The sequence below is a fragment of the Anser brachyrhynchus genome, assembly GCF_964034855.1.
Source record: "Anser brachyrhynchus genome assembly, chromosome: 1".
Lineage (NCBI taxonomy): Eukaryota > Metazoa > Chordata > Aves > Anseriformes > Anatidae > Anser > Anser brachyrhynchus.
The window spans coordinates 45,471,127-45,491,670 of NC_137694.1; the positions used below are offsets into that span (position 1 = coordinate 45,471,127).

A 20,544-nucleotide genomic window follows, 5' to 3' on the forward strand; every position below is an offset into this window, starting at 1 on the left:
GACCCCAAAGATTATTTGATATTCCTTCTGTTCCTTTAGTTAAAGACCCCAGGGGAAGACAAACAAAACCATAAAACAAAGCCAAGAAGAGTCAACAAAAAAATAAATGTGTTTTTCAAGCCAGTTGGATTTGTTAATGGCTTGAATACTTTACTTACCAACATTTATAATCATTATTTCATCTTAGAGTTTGGATGAGGCTGGAACAACAACCTTGGGTTTGGTAACTATGCATGAAGACTTCTGCTGCTTATTACTTGGTCAGCTTTTTGAGCTATGGTAGTGAAAATAGGTATGGAATTGTTATGACCTTTCAGTATTTTATTGCTGACTTTGAAATCAGGACTTTTCTACTTAACTTACCTCGTTTACTTCCCTTCAAACCAAGTGTTTTTGGGTCCCAATGAAAGTTCTTAGGCTTAATAGATGTTCTAAGTTACATGTATTGAATCTTAGAATAGTTTTAGGCAGGTTATTTACATAAGTATACAGGCACAAATGTTTTTTAGTTCTGTCTGGTGTGTGTGTGATATTTAGAAAAAAATGGTTTTGTAGGAAAACATCTGCACTTCAATCAAACACCCTTGTCCCTTGTTTATGGTATTTTTGTTGCAAGATAAAGAATGCCCTGAAGGATATAGCCTCAGCTGTACTATAGCTAGGCTAATGCTAAGCTGCCCAGCTTTCCATTTTTCCTTTTTTGTTATACTTTTTTTTTACAGCTAAAAAAACGATGTGGGAACGTCTGACAGCTCCTGAAGATGTGTTTAGTAAATTGCAACGAGAAAACATGGCAATTATTGAGAGTTACGGGGCAGCTCTCATGGAAGTCGTCTGTCGTGATGCTTGTGATGGTCATGAGATAGGCCGGGTAAATAAATTATTCCTCTGCAATTACTGTTTTGTTTGCTTTAAAGAACATTTTACTACTGTGCGGAGAAGGAAAATTTCATGAGGTAGAACTAGAAAACATTCTCTGTAGATACTTGCTCTATGTCACATTTCTGTCCTACCACTGATTCTTCAAGTTGTTAAAAGTAGGTACGTACATGCATATTAATTATTTTCTCAAACAGGTTTGTGTCCCTTTGTTTAACAATAAAGGTAGCAAGAATCTAGTCAAAGTGCAAAATAGTTTTACTTAGTAATTCTGCTTGTAGCAATACTTCATTAAAAATATTGTGGCATAGTTAGCAAACAGCATCTGTAATATTTTGTTAGAGGATAAGTAATAGAGGAAAGGCAATTGACTTGTTTTACACTAAAATGTCAAGAAATCTTAGAATATCTTCCACATAAGGGGTTATGCTCGTAGTGCAGAAATGCACTCTGCTTTTAAGAAGCTGTTAGAAGCAAATCCCTAGCATTTACTATTTTTAGGTGTTTGTTAGTAATCTCATTAATCTAATAGACTTAATTCTGTTTTGTTTTTTTCCTTGGTTCAATTCTGTTTTTTTTTTTTTTTTTTTTCCATCCTAGATGTTGGCATTGGCTTTGCTTGATCGTATTGTTTCAGTAGACAAGCAGCAGCAGTGGCTATTGTATCTCTCCAATAGTGGCTACCTGAAGGTGCTTGTGGATAGCCTAGCAGATGATGATGCGACTCTTCAGAGCTTACTCACACCTCAGCCCCCTCTACTTAAAGCGCTGTACACCTATGAGTCCAAAATGGTAAGAGCACTTAAGGAACAATTTTGTGTTGTTTTTAAATAAAAGTTGCTTGTCTATACTTTACATTGATTGTACTCAGAGATACTGTACTAAAATAATGGTATTTGAAATGGTGCTAAAATAGAGACATAATTTTAATAAGTGTCAATGTTCATCTCCAATTGTAAGTACTTATGTTTTTCCTTTGTTCTCTAGGCATTCCTCACCAGGGTAGCTAAAAGTCAGCAAGGGGCTTTAGAACTGTTGAGGTCTGGTGTGATTGTGAGGCTGGCACAGTGTCAAATATATGACATGCGACCTGAAACAGACCATCAAGGGTAAGTGTTGGTTCCCTGGCTGATTTTGAAACTGTAATACAGTCCTGGGAGAACGTGACATCTTTTTATAGCTATAAGTCTTTTGAGTAAGTATTTGTGGGTGTATTTTCTGTGTGTGTTTAGTTTAAAACTTTAAACCTGTTTTATTGAGAGGAAAATTCCAAATAACTGGGTGTCCAGTTGCTTATACTATGTAAAGTCCTATTTGTTTGATTACTTATATAGGAATGGTCCATGTGTTGTTAATAAATTTTTTATTAATTTAGACTGTAATGTTTGAAAAACAGCCCACTATACGTGTTTTGGGGATTTTGTAATTGATTGCTGAACAAAAGGTACAAAGTTCATCCTCCCCTGAGGTGCACTAGCAGTAGAGTAGTGAAGTAAATGTAGTTTCACGTTTGAAAAAACATTACAGTTATGTATTGCTTGACAAGATTCTTGGCGTGTTGCTATATTGTTGGTTATTGCGAGATGACTTAGAGATCTCAGAGAAGAAAATCGCGTATGTAGGGGAAATCACTGTGGCTGATTTCAAACCTCAGTCTTTGCTTTTCATTTACAGTTCTTAGTGACACAGTGTTGGTTCAAACACTTTGGAAACAAGTAAGACTTAGACAAGTAAGCAAGTTTGCCAATGACACCAAGCTGTGTGGTGCAGTTGACACACTGGAGGGAAGGGATGCCATCCAGAGGGACCTGGGTAGGCTTCAGAGGTGGGCCCATGGGAGTCGCATGAAGTTTAACAAGGCCAAGTGCAAGGTCCTGCACCTGGGTTGGGTCAATCCCAAGCACAAATACAGGCTGGGTGGAGAACGGATTGAGAGCAGCCCTGAGGAGAAGGAGTTGGGGGTGTTGGTTGATGAGAAACTAAATATAAGTCAGCAATGTGTGCTTGCAGCCCAGAAAACCAACTGGATTTTGGGCTGCATCAAAAGAAGCATGGCCAGCAGGTCAAGGAAGGTGATTTTTCCTCTCTATTCTTCTCTCATGAGAAGAACTCTCACCTGGAGTGCTGCGTTCAGCTCTGAGGTCCCCAACATAAGAAGGACATGGACCTGTCAGAGTGAGTCCAGAGGAGGGCCATGAGGATGATCGGAGGGCTGGAGCAGCACTCCTGTGAAGAAGGGCTGTTCAGCCTGCAGAAGAGGAGGCTCTGGGGAGACTTTCGTAGCAGCCTTCCAGTATCTAAAGGGGGCCTACAGGAAAGCAGGGCAGAGGCTCTCTGTCAGGGAGCGGCAGTAGCTGTGTGTCAAAAATATGTTGATTTTCCAATATAAACTCAGTTCAACTACAAGGCTATTATTGAAATATGAATGTTTGCAGATTCTTGAGGGTAGTTTTAAGTCAAGGCTCTGCTTCACTAGTGGGCCTTACTTCTCTTTATCTTTTTTTCTTTACTTTTTTTCCCCCCACTAAACCTCTTAAGCATGTATGGAATGAGAGATCCCCCAGTCTTCATTCCTGCTCCAGTGGAACGCTATCGCCAGATTCTTCTCCCAGCCCTTCAGCTGTGTCAAGTGATCCTCACATCCAGCATGGCACAACACCTACAAGCAGCACGACAGGTAAGTTCCAAAAGATGCTAGTTACTGCTTACTCAATCAAATTATATGTTGTCCTGCTTTGGAAGTAAGCTTTTCTAAAACATTTTCACTGGTATGGGAGATCACTCTAAAATTCTCACAGGAGTAAAAGCATTGTGTCCTCTTTACCTGATGCTAAATTTTGAGACAATCATATTTCTCTTTTCTTCTTGTGGTACAGGTTTTGCAGTTTCTCATTGCTCATTCAGATACTATTCAGGCAATCCTGAGGTGTCAAGATGTTAGCGTTGGATCTCTCCAGGAGCTGGCCTTCCTGACAGGAATAATCAGCAAGGCAGCTTTGCCTGGTAGGAACTGCGGATTTGAAGTCTGTTACCTACATCTGCATGAATCTCACTTTGTTTTCTATGAAGCAATAGCATATCAGGGAATACGTACAACACACAGAATTCTCTGGAGATGTTCAGCTCTTGAAAAAATAGGGAAATGTTAAACTATTGTTCTTGAAGTAAGTATGGTGGATTTGCAGTGGACACGGTGTCCAGGTTAATGTGCATTTGACTTCCCATTTTCTTTTCATTATGCCAACTGGCAGTAAGTACTTTTTGTCTTTGGGACCATTTGCAAATAGAAGTGTTCAAAGTGCATGTGGTATCCTCAAAAGGAACTTTCATTCGGAAATTCGGAATTTGAAAATTCCACAACTGAGAAAATGAAGGCAGAAATCTTTTGTGTACCCATATATTTGTTATTGTTTTCTACATTTGTATTTATTTTGAAAAGAAAACTTCCAAGAAAAAGTGCTGTGGAGGACATTCAGGAGGAATGTCTGATTACAGTAGGATGGAGCGCAGAGTTGTAGGTTGAGGCCAAATGTTCATTTGCTTACAGTATAACAGCTGCAATTTTCATGCTAGCCTCCCTCCCCCCATCTTTTTTTTAATTAGTTAGCAGAACAGTAAGCTACATAGCATGCATACTAGCTGCATTTATATCTGAATATCTTCCTCAAAGAAAAATTTGTTTCACTGATTTTTTTCTGACCAATGCTTATATTTAAATGTATATACTGCATAAATCTTTTTTTTACCTTTTAAAAAAAAAACAAAACAGTTAATGTCTGTATCTTTTATCAGGAGTGCTAAATGAGCTGGATGTTGATATTAATGAAGGGACGCAGATGGAGCTACAAGGACATATAGGTCGATTTCAGGTAATAAAGTTACCCGCTTAACACTTGTCCTTTTGGAATTGTGAGTGTAGATTAGAATTGCTTCCTGGTTTTGTGCTCTGACTAATAGCAGTTATGAAATGGATGTTTTCCAGCATTAAGAAAAATGTGCAGTGCTTTTTATTAGTAGTAGTTTTGTGGTTAGTTTTGTTGTTGTTTTTTGTCATTGGATTTTGTTCTGTGTTTGCTGTTGTTTTGAAACAAGTAGAAAAGACACCATTTGGCAACACAAGAGTTAGGTCAGAGACTTCGTTTCCCTCCCTGATTTAGGATTCACCTTATGTGGAGGAGGGCAGTTTGAACTCAACACCATAGTATGTGAACATAATGCAGAATATTGTTACAACTTTTGCCCCAAGCATGTCTCCAGTTCAACAGTGTTGAGCATCGAACTAGTTAGATGTTAGCAGCGTCTAACATGCTAATATTTTATTTCTTTGCTTCCCTTTTAAGAATAACCCTGTCTTAGAAACCAGAAATAAAACCAGGATAGAGTAAGTCCTATTCAAAAGCTGTAACTGCAAATCTTTTTACAGCTCATCATTCAGCAGTGTTTTTGAAGCTTTGCTATCCATGTCAGCAAGGATGTTTGTAAAGAAGTGTTTATTTGAAAACTGTCTGTAGACAGAACTGTCCTATCAGATATTTCTGGTTGCCAAGAGAAGGATGTGTTCTCTGGGCACTTAGATAGTAACTACTAGATCGACCAGCCTAAAGCAAAGTAGCAAGCTGCAAGTGATTGCTGGAATGCTGGGGTAGTTGTTTTTCTGCTATGTTATGTCAGCAAGAAATTCCCATGGGAAACAGTAGAAAGGTTTCTTGTTGTAAGGAGTTTTAATTAGTTAATTTGAAAACTGAGCTGTTCTGAGCAAAACTGTACAAATCCAGTCATCTGTTCCTGTAACTTTTGTCTTTGGTATGTCATGTTATTTTCATCAAGTAATTAAAGAATTCAAGTGTTTTACTTTTTTCTAAAAGTAATTACCAGTAAATCTTTAATCTTCAGTATCTTCTTTAGCATTCCAAATAAAACTGACTTCCAGTCTGAGGCACTTTGATGATTTTAACAGCCATATGTAAACTAAAAGGAGATTTATAGATTGTTGCTCCATTCTATGAAACTATTCAATTGCTTTTCTGCCCTCTACTTCTACGCAACTCATTATCTTCAGATTTTGTTTTGATTTATAGTTGAAGGTGTTTTAAATGGGTATAAGTAAACCTAAACTGACATTGATATTATTCAATATAACAGTCCTAAAAAGATGTAAGACATCATTATGAACTTCTAAATCAAATTCATTTCTCAAGGAACTGTTTTAGGGTGCCATTAACTTTTAAATTAAGTAAAGGTGAATTAAAGCATTGTGTTTTTAAAGATATAAATGTAGCTTTTAAAGTTCTAAAATTTTTATGTGAACTGCTGTCTTTCTTTTATATGTTAAGGTATATGTATCATTCTTCAGCTTTTAAAAGTGTCAAGGATCATGCACATCCTTTGTTAAGGTTTTAATTAAAAAAAGTTTGTTTCTCATGACAGCGCCAGTGTTTAGGACTTCTAAGTCGGTTTGGTGGTTCAGACAAACTGCGTCAGTTTAAACTGCAAGATGATAACTCAGAAGGAGACAGAGTGAACAAGAGGGATGAAATTGAGTTGGCCATGCAGCAGGTGAGGACACAAGAAGCTGTGAGAGCCTTCAGTCTCAAACTGTGAAATTTTACCCGTTGTACAGATTTTTTTAGTTGAGGTACTTTCACATAATTTTGACTAGTGGTAATGTTCTACACTGCCTTTAGTTTGGTATAGGATCTCATGTTTCATGTCTATTCAAAATAAACATTGAAAGTTTGGTTATTTCAATTTGCATTAGCAACCATTATTGTTTTAGACACAAAGTCTGTCAAGTTCAAAACTTTAAATCGATCGGTAATTTTCAAAATAACGGCTGGATACAGAGGGCAATACAATAATGGAGAACACTAAATGGAAAATGCACAAGAAGAGTTAAAAGTGACCAGAAATTGCAACTAGTAGGTTTGGGAAAGAGGTGAGGTTGCAAATCCTGGGCTTGAAATAGAAGTGAGGCTGTAACTGATCAGAAAAAAGAATCATCACATTCAAGTGAGTAGAGAGAAAGCAAAATGTTGTTAATTGACATTTATACATGTAGTAACTTGCATGCTGTCTTTTTTTCTTTTTTTTTTTAGATCTGTGCAAACGTGATGGAGTACTGTGAGTCACTTATGTTGCAAAGTGCCCCCAGTTTTCAGCACACCGTTTGTCTGTTCACTCCTAGCCTGTCAGAGACAACCAACCGAGATGGGCCTCGTCAAGGTGAGATTTTGGCATGCTGTTTTTTGAGATTGAATAGCAACATCTGGGCTAGCATGAAATTACCTACCAGAGGCTGTAGTTTATCTTACACTTTAAGTCTCTTTATGCCAATGCTGTAGCTGCTCATTTTCTTATACTGTAATAAATGCATGTATGGCCTTGCACTCCACCAAATAAGGGAACTAATACAAGTTAAAACAAAAGTGACGAAAAATGCTTTTTAAACCAATTCCCATTACAGCCTTAGAAACACATATATCAGTAAAATAATGTGTATGTAAATAAATAGTATAAGACGGGAGAAGGTAAAGATTTAATTTTTTTTTTTCAGCAGCTGTGCTAGATTAAGTTAGGTGGAACTAGGACGTTATTGATGACATGTAAGGTGCATTTTGATGCTGACTGGAACTCTTCATTATGGCACGTGGCAACAGGTTGTGGTGTGCTATTATGTAGTTGAGTGGTTAAAAAATTTACATAGTATGTCTTCTGGTCTAGTTAAAGTTTCATGTGTTACACTCAGTACTTACTGTACTGACTGTCTTCTAGTACTGCAGACACAGAACTTTTTGCCTAGACTTTAATTTGTGTAAATTCTAAAACAGAAATAAAATGTAAACTTGCAAGTGCATGTTTTTCATGTCTTTCACTACGTTATTGACAGAGAAGATACCTTATTGATTTCTTGTTTTTTTTCGTCATTTAATTTGATTTTTGTAACTTGGTCGTATTTTTCTAGATACACAAGCTCCAGTGGTTCCGTACTGGCGCTTGCCTGGTCTGGGCATTATTATCTACCTGCTGAAACAGAGCACTAATGATTTCTTCAGTTATTATGATAGTCATCGTCAGAGTGTTAACAAACTGCAAAATGTGGAGCAACTCCCACCAGATGAAATAAAAGAGGTAACAGTTCTGCTGACTCTGTAGTCTTTGTGCTTGCTCGTAACTGAGATATAGCTCAGGGACTCAGAAGCATCTTAGGTAAGTAAATAGTTCCAGTTCTCTTGCATGATCTTTCCTGCTGTTGATAGGAGGGTCCATAGGATGGGCAGCATAAAATTTGGGGGAAAATATTGGGCTTAGCTCTGTAAAAGTAGCACATGTTTTTTCATTATACTGGAAGAACATTGCTAACGCTTTGGGATTGCTCATCATGTATCCTTCTTGAACAAATAGATGTAACTTTTGTAGTGTTGAGTAGCTCTAACTTTTGCATCAGTTCTTGCTGAGATGACTGGGTTACAGAGAGAACGGGGATTTTATATAGAAGAGGAATCACTGTCACTATCACAGTGAATTAATAAACTGACTGATAACCCAAATGATGATTTTTCTTGATACAAAAGTTGCTTGGGGATACATTTAGTTTATTCATTTTTTTGGTAACGAGGCTATGCAATTTAAAAATAGAGACCACAGTTCTGAAGAAATAGTAGCTAACATTTGATAAATAATTTTATTTGCTTATTTCTTTCATTATTCTGCTCTGACTTTCTACCTTGTTTTTCCTCTTCTTGTTACAGCTGTGTCAGTCAGTTATGCCAGCTGGGGTTGACAAAATCTCCACTGCCCAAAAATACGTTTTGGCAAGGCGACGCCTAGTGAAGCTAATAAACAACCGAGCCAAACTACTTTCTCTCTGTTCTTGTATCCTTTTAAAACTGAAATGACCCTAAAGATGCTGTTCCAGAAATGCGGAGAAATAGGAACAGATTCTTTTTACTGAGAGTTTTGACCACTTTGAACACATTATTAGGCAAAATGGAAATTTGAAATTATGAAACTTAAAATAGTAAGAGTGTATTGTTCTGCTACTGTCAGGCTGTAAGTATTTTTAAATTAGTACTCTGGCTGGAAGATGAGGTTAGTGATAATTCCCATCATGGAGACCCCGCTAGGACGTTCTTCAATATTATGATAAAGCACAGCTCTTAAATATTATCACAATATTGTATTGCTAATATTATTACAGCCCAGCTCTTAAATTTAGTATCCAGAACCACTAAATATGTACACATATGTACAGGTGCAGTGGCAAAAGTGCTTTGAAAAATAATTGAGATGTGTGTCTGAGCAAGTGGAGTTCCCAACATTATAGTGAGCTGTGCATAAGCCTTTTCTCATAAACACCAGCAATTCTATGGAAATAACTAATCACACACAAAATAATTGTCTGCAGAAGATTGGAATTTTCCTCTGAAACCTAGCTTAGGAAAGATGTACTCTTGCAGAAGCACCTCTTGTAGCTTAAGATATTAGTGCTACCTCCAGCTTTACAACCTCAGCTCTAATTCACTATTTCTGCAACTGAACTACCATTACAAATCACATGAGCACTGATCGTCTGCTCTGGTGCAGAGTGCTGGTTTAAAGCCTCTCCAGGTTGAGCACAGCAGTCATTAACCTAACCAGTCACTAACCTAGCCAGTACTGCACAGAAGCAGGTAAGGAGAGAGCATGCGGTCCATTACCAGGCCACAGTAGTAGGGGTTGAACCTGCTGTTGGAGGAAGTTACAGATGGTTGAGGTAACATCTTCAACTGCTTCAAAGTGATTGTGTAAATACACTTATATAGTGAATGTACTATCTAAGGACAACATATTTAAACTCCTTCACTTAGATGTGTGTCTACAGATATTATAGAAACCTGTCTCTTCATTCTTTGGCGTCACCTGGAACACTATCTACTGAACTGCATACCCACTGACTCCCAAGACCCACTGCTGTCTTCCAGGACATCATTTAAGAGAGGAAGACTGCAAGGTAAAATTTCTGAAACGTTGAGGTGTCTTTGAGTAACTCTGATGATTAAATTTAAAACTGATTTCGTTACTATTAATATCTTGCCATTTGTATTTAATGAAGAGATTTTGTTTAGTTTTGGACTTATGTTTCTTTTTTCCTCTGAAGAATTGACAATACAAATATTGTTGAGTCACAGGCTTTTGCGTTTTGTTACGCATATCTCCAAATGAAGTATTTTTGTATTTATTTCTGTTAAAAAAAGTAAAGTTCAAATAATGTAATCAGATCATCGTCCAAAACAATGCATATGAAAATGTAATATAATAATCTAAGATTAAATTAAAAATTAAAATGAAGACTGGTGTTTTTGGAAATATTTTTAGAAATGTAGGCACTATTGATTCACCAGAAAAATTTAAGTGTGTTGAATTTTGGTATTAAAAAAAAAAAAAAAGGAATGGAACTAAGTCAGAAAGAGAAGTGATCTGGGGAGTCTGGGGAGGAGCTTTTTGCAAAGTGCCATGTTGTATGCTCAGAATTATTAATGACTGTTCAATGATTTAGGAAAAATATGTTAAGTACAAAAAATACTTTAATTTCTAATATACGAGTTTGGTGACCAATTTTGAGTATTGCATTTTAAAATAATTTTATAATGATGTGGAAAAAATATGTTGTTGAGTGGCCAACATAATTTTAACTTCTTGTTTTCTATCACTAGATTCCTTTGGTTCAGAGCCCAACTTGGATTTCAGCAGTGGCCTGAATCGAGTGAGCCAGCATGATATAGATCAGGTGAGATTTAACAGTCTGCCGAGAAGTACAGGGTGCGAGTGATTGCCATACAGCTATTGAGAGCAGTCTGATCATAATTTTCCCATCTATACCTGTGGTAACTGTGGTGGTTTTACCCAGCTCGGCAGCTGAGCTCCACCACAACTGCTCTCTCACTCCCCCTCCTCAAAGGAAAAGGGGGAGAAAATAGAATGAAAAGGGCTCAAGGGTTGAGATAAGGGCAGGGCGATACCTCAACAATTACTGTGACGGGCAAAATAGTCTTAGTGTAGGGAGATTAGAAAAATACATTGCCTATTACTAACAACCTAGAGAAGTGAGAAACGAGGAAAACAAACTAAAAACACCTTCCCACCACTCACCCTCTTCCACCTTCTCCTGCTGAGTGGCACAGGGGAACTGGGAATGGGGGCTGTGGTCAGACCCTGACTCTTCATCTCCGCCACTCCTTCACGGTCCCTCTCTGCCCCTGCTCCCCGTGGGGTCCCTCCCACGGGATGCCGTCCTTCCCGAACTGATCCTGCAGGGGCTGCCCACAGGCAGCAGCTCAAGAACTGCTCCCACACGGCTCCGTACCACGGGGTCCATCCCCCAGGAGCAAACTGCTCCAGCACGGGTCCCCCACGGGCGGCAGCTCCCCCAGACCCCCTGCTCCTGCGTGGGCTCCTCTCCACGGGCTGCAGCTCCGGCCCGGGGCCTGCTCCTGCGGGGGCTCTCCATGGGCCGCAGCCTCCTCCAGGCCACATCCACCTGCTCCACGTGGGCTCCTCCACGGGCTGCAGCGTGGAGATCTGCTCCGTGTGGGACCCATGGGCTGCAGGGGGACAGCCTGCTCCACCAGGGGCCTCTCCACAGGCCGCAGGGGAACTGCTGCTGCCTGCCTGGAGCACCTCCTGCCCTCCTGCTGCACTGTCCCTGGGGTCTGCAGGGCTGGTTCTCACTCCTCTCCCCCAGCTGCTGTTGTGCTGCAGGGGTTTTTCCTTTTCTTAAATGGGCTCTCACAGAGGCACAAACAACATCACTTATTGGCTTGGCTGTCTGCCAGTGGTGGGTCCCTCTGGAACCAGCTGGAACTGGCCCTTACCTAACATGGGGCAGCTTTTGGATTCTTCTCACAGAAGCCACCCCTGCAGCCCCCTGCTACCAAAACCTTGCCGCATAAACCCACTACATCAGCACCAGCAGTAAATAATTTAAAACTGATGAAGTGTTGCAAAAATTTTTAGAAAGTATTATGAAGCAGGTAGCAGCTGCATTGCTGAACACACATTTTCAAGTCTTAATATACAAAATTAAATGAAAAATGAGCTAGATAGACTGTTAGGGAGAAAATTAATCATTCTTTTCCTTTTATAAACCAGTCAAGTGGTATGTATTTTTTAATAATAGCTCACTGAAAACATCAGTTATCCTTGAAAGATTTGCAACATGAGGGCAGGATTCCTGATTTTCTGTGAATCTATAACTGTTGGGAGCAACAGGTTGACAGCGGCTAGGCCGTAGAGAAATGAGATTGAAAAGGGTAACAGAAACTGAGCAGACTATAAAATACGAATGCTAACACAGAAGTGATTTCTACTTACACAGCAATTTAATAGTTTGTGTTAATTGGATGCAGAAGGGGCAGGAAAAAAAAGTTCATTTTTATTAATAAATCCCATTGACATTTCTCCGGGTGTTTGTGCACAGAAAAGCTATGCTCAGACGTTTCAAAACCCTTACTTTTGAAAGGGTTTTAGAGAATAAAGCATTGTAAAAGGGTTGACAGACGATGGATAAGTGGATGTTTTAGAGATGATTTTGTATTGTTTACTGCAACAAATCTCTGTTTCTCAGCTTCAGATAGAAGCCACAAACAGCTTTGGTGAATCTCTGCAGAAGAAGCTTCTGGACATCGAGGGGTTATATTCTAAGGTTCGGTCACGCTACACCTTTATTCAAGCTCTTGTTAGACGCATCCGTGGTCTCCTAAGGATATCAAGGACTTAAAAGACTGATAAAGGATGCTTGTGCCTTGAAGCAGTGCACTTGGGCAGGCCTTCTGGATCATCATATTTTATAGATCATACATTTTCTAAATAACGTCAGAAAAAATGTTACCTTTTTTATTATCTCTTTGGATAAGTTTTGTGCATTCTTTCCTACTGCTCCCAACTTGAACGGAAAAATAAAGAATTGTTTTTAAGTGAGTTATGATTAATGTAAAAATTCAAGCAAGAAAGATTTCAAATGGAGGACATAAAGGAAACAAAAAGTTGTTCTGCAATTGTGATGATACTACACTTGTGGATGCTGTTAGAGAAAATGAAAAGATCTGCGTCTGTTTATGCTGTTCTTGCTTCACACACATTTAATGAGAGAGAGATTTCAAGTGCCAGCACTTGCAGACTGTGATCACACCGTTTGGTATGGATTCTCTATGAAATGAGATCATTTTTGCACAGTAAACTGCTTGTTTCTGCTCCCCACTGCCCTGCCTTTTTTAAGCTAACAGGAATACAAGCTTCCTCTCTTTAGACAATTCTAGATATGAGGTAGAAGTAAAAAAACAAACAAAAACACACAGGGAAAGGCATGGAAGGTGACTGCCTTACGTTTCGTTCTTCACGGACATTTCGTTCTTTACGGCTTAGAGGACTAAAGACTTCTATGCTGTTTTTCCTGAAACAGGAGTATAAAGACAGAATACAAGGTATGAAGAGGGAGCCAACATGCTCGAGTGGTAGATTGGTTCTGTAGTTACCGATTATTCTCATAGGAGGTTTTTGTATCATTGTTTCTTATGTAAAAAAAGAGTAGTGTAACCTCCGATTTCTGATGTAAGATCTGTGGGATTTCTCTTTTTGCACTGTCTGAACTTAGAGCCCAGTTCTCCACGTGTGCCTTGTAAATTGTCTCTCCTGAGTTTCCGTTATGTAGTGTTTCACATTCTTAAGGATGTTGTACTTCACATAATTAATTTGTGCAGATGAATTTTGCCATCTTTTAAGCAGGGGTAATTATAGCCGTGCTATCAGCTGATGGTTATTCGCTGTTCTTTAGGAATAGCTAGTTATTAATGGTTTACACAGTTGGATTTTTTCTGTTGATTGGCAACAGCTTTTTTTGTTTGTTTGTTTGTTTTTCTACCATCTTAGTGAAAGTCAGGAAGCAATGTATTTAATAAGCAACTCCGTACAAGGACATAATTTTGGAATTCTCCTGTCTCAGGAATTTACTAGATTTCAGAAAATGCCGTTCTGATAACTGACTGATATTTGTGTGGGATTTCTGCCTAGACAGATGTCAGTATTTACTTCTTGCAAATCATTCCTGAGCGTGTGGACCTCTGCATGTTCCAGATGTTTCAACAACCCAGCAGCATGAACAAGAAGGGAAATGCTGTAACACCTCACAGAGTACCGGGACACTGTATTTTGTGATTGGTAATGCTTTTACCACACTACTAAGCTGTGCTAGTTTCTGTCCTTCGATGGTGACTCCAGTAGCCACTCTGCTCTTGGGAAGAACAAACCTGAGGATGCTTTGACTGCTTATATGGCCACGTCAGCTGTTGATGATGCAATCATCTCAGTCCTGATACACCTAGCGTAGCGATCTTAGGCGTGCATCTTACTGTTTAAGCCAGAACCTGTTGTACAGAAGGGAGCCTGTGGTGCTAGTTTGCCCCTCTTCTGCGCCACTGAAAGCTGCACGGCTCCAGGGCGGCTCTGCAGAAATGAATGCTTTATGGGCAGAAAAGGGAGCTTTATGGGCACAAATGGATACATACGGGCAGAGATAGGGCGTTTTATTGATATAAAGGGGCGCTTTGCTGCTTCCTGGGCACGGTGCCCCAGAGCTACGCCGCCCCTCTCCCTGAGCATCCCTGCGGCTCCCGCAGAGCCTGGTGGTGGTGGTGGGGGCTAGTTCTGAAGCCCCTCAGCAACGACGAAGCACTGGTTGCCGGTAACGTGGGGGATTTTTTTCTTTTTTAGTCAGGGTGAGGGGGCGGGTGAGGGAGGCCGGGCCGGGCTGCGCCGCCTCCCCTCAGCACCTCCCCTCAGCGCCCGCCCGCCCGCTTCCGCATCCGCAGATTCGTCACGACACCGCACCGGCCCGCTTTTTAATTTTAATTTTAACTTTTTTCTCCCCTTCTCGTTCCCTTCGCGGGGAGGGCGAGGGGCTCATCCAACGCTCGGCCTTTCCCTTCCTCTACTCGGGCGGCCTCCGTCGCCGTGCCGAATCGGCGGGGCGGGCGCCTCCTTTACTCTGGGCGGCGGCCGACGTGGAGCCTGGGGGCGGCGGCCGCGGGACGGGACCCGGCGGGGGCTCGACATGGGTCAGTGCGGGCCGGGGGGGCCGGGGGGAGCCGGGGGGGGACAGGCGGGGCCCCGCGGCTCGGGCGGCCCTGTTCGGAGCTGTGCGGGCGGCGGCTTCTTGGGGCGGCGCAGCGGGGCTGGGGGGGGGGGGGGGGGGGGGGGGGACGGGGGTGAGCGGCGTGAGGCGGAGCGGCCCCGTCAGGGCCCCGAGGCCCGCAGCCCGCGGTGCCCGTGCCGGCGCCTCAGGGGCCGTTTGCCTCTCGCCGCGCCGGGCCAGCCGCCGGCAGCCGCCCCTGCGCCGGGCCTGGTCCCCGGGCTGGGGGGACCGCGGTGCCCCGGCCCGGGCGTACAGCAGCCGCCTGGAGGCTTAAATCCCTCCCAGGCGTGAGCCTCCCGCCTCGAAGGGCGCTTTGCCTCGGGAGGCAAACGCGGGGAATCGTTTTCTTTTTTCTTACTATTTAAATAAGGTTTTGGCTGCAAATCTCTCTCTTCTCTCCTCACTGTTATCCAACATGATCCTAGCTGGTTTGGTATTTCATCGTCTTTTACAGTGTTCATGTAGGTGGATGCACAAAATTACTATTTAACTTCTGTAGATGTAAAGTCATCGACAAAAAGCTTCACTGTTACTGGCTTAGACCATTAGTGTTGTTTTTACGTGTATACATCTAATAAACGTAAATCAGATATTAGTCTGGCCCCAGGTACTGCATTTAAAGAAGGAGCAAGGTGTTGGGACAAGCCACTTTTGAAAAAAATCAAAATAAAAATGATTTTAAATAAGCTCCTAGACTTCTCTGCAGCACTAATGTACTTAAATTTATTGCAACTTCATTGTTTGCAATGGATTGGTATTTAATATGTACCTACTGATTTACACGTAATTTTAGGGGAGAAATAGATGGGCCTCAGGGAGGCTGTAAATACCAGGAAAAAATCTTTCAGGCTTCCGTGTCCCTGTATAGTCTCTTGCAGTGAAAAGATAGAGGCCAATACAAATAAAGAAGTAGTTGGCTCAGATTTTGGCAAGTGGGAGAAAAGGAAAAAACTCCTAACCACAATGAGGAAGCTCGATGCAACTTGATTTTGTTGGGTAGATCTACAACAACGTAGCGGCATAAGGCCAGGAAAGAAGGATATAGTTCAGCCCACAGGTGTCCAGGCAGCAACCCGAACTTGTCTTTTTTCACTGAGAGGAAACATATTGCTGTTCAGTCAGAAATCAGGTCAGTTTCCATATCGCTAGCTGACATTGAAATGGCTTTCTGTTCTGATTTTTTTTGTAGGGGGCTTTTTCTCCACCATCTTTTCCAGTTTGTTTGGAACTCGAGAGATGAGAATTCTCATCTTGGGGCTGGATGGAGCAGGAAAAACAACCATTCTCTACAGGTTACAAGTTGGAGAAGTTGTTACCACCATTCCGAGTAAGTGATCAATCCTGTAGTAAAAATATCTGATTTGCTGGTAGCGCCAACACGTGAGCTTTGCCAGCTGAAGTCACCACGTGCATACTTCACATACAAAAAGACTTGATGGAGTTGGAGCCAGCACTGTTGTATTTGAGAACTTTCTCGCGTAACACTATTACGGTGTGCTTTTTTTACAGTGTGCAAAAAATAATATTTTATGCTATCCTGCTGAATGCGCAAAGTATTTGACCTCAAGATTGTTACCATGATTTGGCAGGCTTTTCTTGATAGAGAAATGTTTAATAAATAGTAGCTATTGACTATTGAAATCTCCTGTCTCCAAACATAGCTCTAATGTGAGTCTTAGAGTTTGCTATTATTGTGATTGACTGATGACATCATGTGTAAAATTTTGTGCATACACCTATTTGATTTCCTATTTTTGGCAAGGGTCTTAAGTTTGTTATATAAATGCTTCTATTTAACACAGAAAAGAAGAAATGCAGATGAGTTTTTACTTTGTGAAGAAAGCGTAACAACTCAGTGTGAGATCTCATGGAAGGAGATGCTTTTTTAAAAAGAAGTGTAACTGATTTTACCATTTGCCTTAGCATTCATACAGTCATACCCCCATATAGCAAACGCTAAGGTGCGTGTGCTGAAGTTTTCTGGCTAGGATCACTGAGTGTAACGTGGAGGACAGAGATACTGGCTGTTGAACCCTTGCCACATCTCTCAGATTCCTCCTGAATGACTGTGAATGACTTTGGTCAGTTTTTTTCTTTTTTTTTTTTTTTAAAAAAAAAGAAAACAAAACAAAACAAAAAACAAAACACATTTAGAAGCCAGCAGTTTACTCTGCCATAATCCTTTTTGCTGTATGGTTTTGCTTATTTCAGCCTCCATAAATTTTAGGCAGTCCATATCCGTCATCTGTTTCCCTGTTCTGTGTTTCTCCGTGCTGACAGGAAAAGGAATGACATATGTATGTGCTGTAACTTTATTGCCATCCTCCAGATATCAATGTCAAGTTTTCTGCTGAGAAGTAGTCTCTGCTGTGGTCTTACGAGGCCACAGATCTGGTGTTGACACGAAGGACGCATTCCTCGGTGTTTTATTGCTGTCAGTTGGGTGCTTTGTTATCAAAACAGGCCATCCGTTTAACTGCTGCTCTGTCTCTTTTGGTACTTTCAGGCATGTTTCTGTTCATTTTTAACAACCTTAGCATTTGTTGCAGATCTCTAGGATATGTTTATAGTATGGTTTTATTGTTCCAAGAGTACTGCAGTATTTTAAGCCATAAATGCTTCTTGGAGGAACTTCATTATGTAGCTAATGAGGATTTTCAGGCATAAAAATTTTAAACTAAGTGCTTTAAATGTAGTTCAGGAAAAAAAGAATCACCAACTGTGAAATTGTTTAACTTTCTTTCAGCAATTGGCTTCAATGTTGAAACAGTGACATACAAGAATCTGAAATTTCAAGTGTGGGATTTGGGAGGACAGACAAGCATAAGGTAATAAATATTTTATTATCTTCGTGTCATCTCAGTTTGCACTTCTGAAAATTAGTTCCTTTAAGTTCAAAACCAGCTCACGTGTCAGGAGAACACTTTCATCTGACACAATTCAGTTGCTATAACTTCTGTTTTGAACTACAGATTGGAAAAAAACCAAGTGAATGTTTTCACTGGCATACAGTTCTGCTTTGAAAACCTAGTTCATTTGTTCAGTATGTAATTAGGCAGCGTTCTGAAAAAAATTGGACATGGGTGTTATAAAGCCTTTTCCAGCTTCAGTAAAATAATTCTGAAAAAGATGGTTTGTTGGGGTTCTTGTTAATTACTTGTGTGTATGAATTAGTTGTTGAAAAAATTTGAGTTTATCCTTAAGCTTATCCTCCTTTGGTGACCATAATGATTATCTGTGGCAGGCAGCGCCATACAGCTGCTTCTACACCAACGGCTATGGAGATAACTGTTTGCTAAAACCTTATGTTGACAAACTTCCTTTGCTGCCCTGTCCTTCTGTTATGAACTTGATGTCCCATGGGCTGTTTTCCAAATAAATCTGTCCTGTATTTCTGCCCTTTCTCAAGCTCTCTTTTTTTTTTTCTGTTGAGATTATTTGTGCCACGCTTTTTTTTTTTATAGCCCTCTAGTGCCTTTCACCCCAGTGGCAGTTTTTATTTCTTCTGGGCAGTTTTTCACTGTCTGGCTAAAAAACACTGCTAAAACTCCAAATCTTACGAATGGAATTTGTTTTTCTTCTGCAGGCCATACTGGCGGTGCTACTATTCAAATACAGATGCAGTCATTTATGTAGTGGACAGCTGCGATCGAGACAGAATTGGCACTTCAAAATCAGAGCTTGTTGCTATGTTAGAGGTAAGGAAACGAGCATGATGGTCATTTCAGGAAACTCCAAATATTTATTGGAGCTGATGTGAAATTTGATTCAGTGAATCAAGTTCAGTTGTGAAATTTCAGCTCTCAAAACAGGCCCACACAACAATTCTGACTGAAAAGAACTAAATATGCTGCAGGTATTTTATAGCTTTGTGCTGTAATTGTTTGGACAGTAAATTATATTGAGCTTTTGGTCACATGAAAACTTCCCTGTCCTCAAGAACAGCCACTCGGTGCTTCAGCGGTGGCAAAAATCAGGCCCTGAAGGAATACCAGTAATTAATATCCTTCTAGGTACTGAATAGGAAGGGCAGGTTTAGAACAGGGTAATAAGAGTAAAAAAAAAAAAAAAAAACAAAACATGTTAAGCAAAACTTTTTTTTCAAAATTGCTGCAAGCTTTTTAATATACTTTGTTAAATCCATCTCTCATCTCATAATGTAACAGTACTTTGTAACCTTGCCTGTTTTGAAATTGCTCCCATGTGCTGCCTTGCTGGGAGCAAACAGAATTCAAACTGTGTCATTCTTTTGCTGAAGAATTTCCTAAAGCACAAAAATCAGCGAACTGAAGAAATCTTTTTTTTTTCTACACATTTTTTCCTCTTTTACTAAATAGATTTAGTAAAAATCCCTGCAGCAACCTGCATTATTCCCCTTTTTTAGGAAGAAGAGTTGAAGAAAGCCATTTTGGTGGTGTTTGCAAATAAGCAGGACATGGAACAAGCGATGACTCCCACAGAAATGGCAAACGCCCTTGGTTTGCCAGCTCTGAAGGATCGAAAATGGCAGATCTTCAAAACCTCTGCAACTAAGGGTACTGGGCTCGATGAAGCAATGGAATGGTGAGTAAAAATTTACTAATGAAGCTAGCATAATTAGACTATCTTTTATTTTTTTGAAAGCTGGAGCTGTGGAAAGTCTGTCTGACTTAAAAGCTTTGTAATATGAATTACAAGTTTGCAGCACTTCTTTGGCACTTCTTTAGCGAGAACAAACAGATGAGCAAGATCGTGATTTAAGTGAGGGGTAGGCATCTCAGGACTTGCCTGTGCAGCCTAGCTAGGGCCACGTAGCTCTGGGCAATATTCCTAACAAAATAAAACCAGAGCCCACATTAGCAGAAAGAGTAGCTTACGCCTAAAGATGTCTTGACATATTTGAAATGATTTTTTTAGTAAACTGACCTACCCTTTTTCCTAGGTTGGTGGAGGCCTTGAAGAGTAGGCAGTGATACGAAGCTGACCATTGCAACGAAGTTTCAGCTACATCCAACATTCCTCCTGCTGCAGTCAAGTATTTTCAGCCTACGGATACTTGTAAATAGGACAGGTTTGAGTTTGACCCCCTGTAATGTGGGTGCCTCTCTTCACTTGCAAAACTGAACCAAGTGACTGGCTGTGTACATTATGATATTTCCTTTCTTTCTTTGTGTTTAAAGATGTGCTTAATAATTTGTATGAAAGTTTTACTAGCTGGCAACTCCCCCCCCCCCCCCCCCCCCCGGTGGTTTTAAGTTAGAGCGGTTACTAGATTGGTGTAATTAAAACACTAATAAAATCTGCAATGGTCAGCTGTATTCGAAGGTGTGTTGCTTGTCCAGCTGCTGCCAGTTAAACCAGTCATGTGGCTGAGCCTTCAAAGAGGTTTCCTTAAGCTGATGGTGTTATGCTTCAGGCTCCCTCAGTGCAGATACGCTGTTAAAATAAAGTACAGCACCTGGGATAATACTGTGCCTCTCCCTGTTAATGTGGCTTAGTTTTACTTTCTTCAGTAACTGCCA

The 20,544-nt window shown here is 40.5% G+C and overlaps 2 protein-coding genes across 4 annotated transcripts in view; both read left to right on the plus strand.

Moving 5' to 3' along the window:
- NUP205 (nucleoporin 205) overlaps positions 1-12,834 on the plus strand; it is a 50,889-nt gene extending 38,055 nt beyond the window's left edge. For both annotated transcript variants that reach the window (XM_080595523.1, XM_080595522.1), the window contains exons 31-43: positions 723-871; positions 1,480-1,671; positions 1,867-1,988; positions 3,418-3,556; positions 3,756-3,882; positions 4,672-4,748; positions 6,307-6,435; positions 6,975-7,101; positions 7,841-8,007; positions 8,628-8,751; positions 9,740-9,868; positions 10,572-10,645; positions 12,482-12,834. In XM_080595523.1, coding sequence (XP_080451649.1) covers positions 723-871; positions 1,480-1,671; positions 1,867-1,988; positions 3,418-3,556; positions 3,756-3,882; positions 4,672-4,748; positions 6,307-6,435; positions 6,975-7,101; positions 7,841-8,007; positions 8,628-8,751; positions 9,740-9,868; positions 10,572-10,645; positions 12,482-12,634 — 1,709 coding nt within the window. In that variant the 3' untranslated portion in view covers positions 12,635-12,834. The remainder of the gene's footprint in view (positions 1-722; positions 872-1,479; positions 1,672-1,866; positions 1,989-3,417; positions 3,557-3,755; positions 3,883-4,671; positions 4,749-6,306; positions 6,436-6,974; positions 7,102-7,840; positions 8,008-8,627; positions 8,752-9,739; positions 9,869-10,571; positions 10,646-12,481) is intronic.
- A 1,883-nt stretch (positions 12,835-14,717) lies between these two features.
- Positions 14,718-20,340, plus strand: ARL1 (ARF like GTPase 1). 2 transcript variants are annotated; one of them, XM_080595829.1, is made up of 6 exons: positions 14,718-14,966; positions 16,233-16,370; positions 17,790-17,871; positions 18,630-18,741; positions 19,428-19,606; positions 19,965-20,340. In XM_080595829.1, the coding sequence occupies exons 1-6, from the start codon at positions 14,963-14,965 to the stop codon at positions 19,993-19,995; spliced, it is 546 nt and encodes a 181-aa protein (XP_080451955.1). In that variant the 5' UTR covers positions 14,718-14,962; the 3' UTR covers positions 19,996-20,340. The 2 variants fall into 2 exon arrangements, with proteins under 2 accessions (XP_080451955.1, XP_080451954.1); XM_080595828.1 differs by lacking the exon at positions 14,718-14,966 and adding an exon at positions 15,347-15,504.
- The last annotated feature ends 204 nt before the right edge of the window (positions 20,341-20,544 follow it).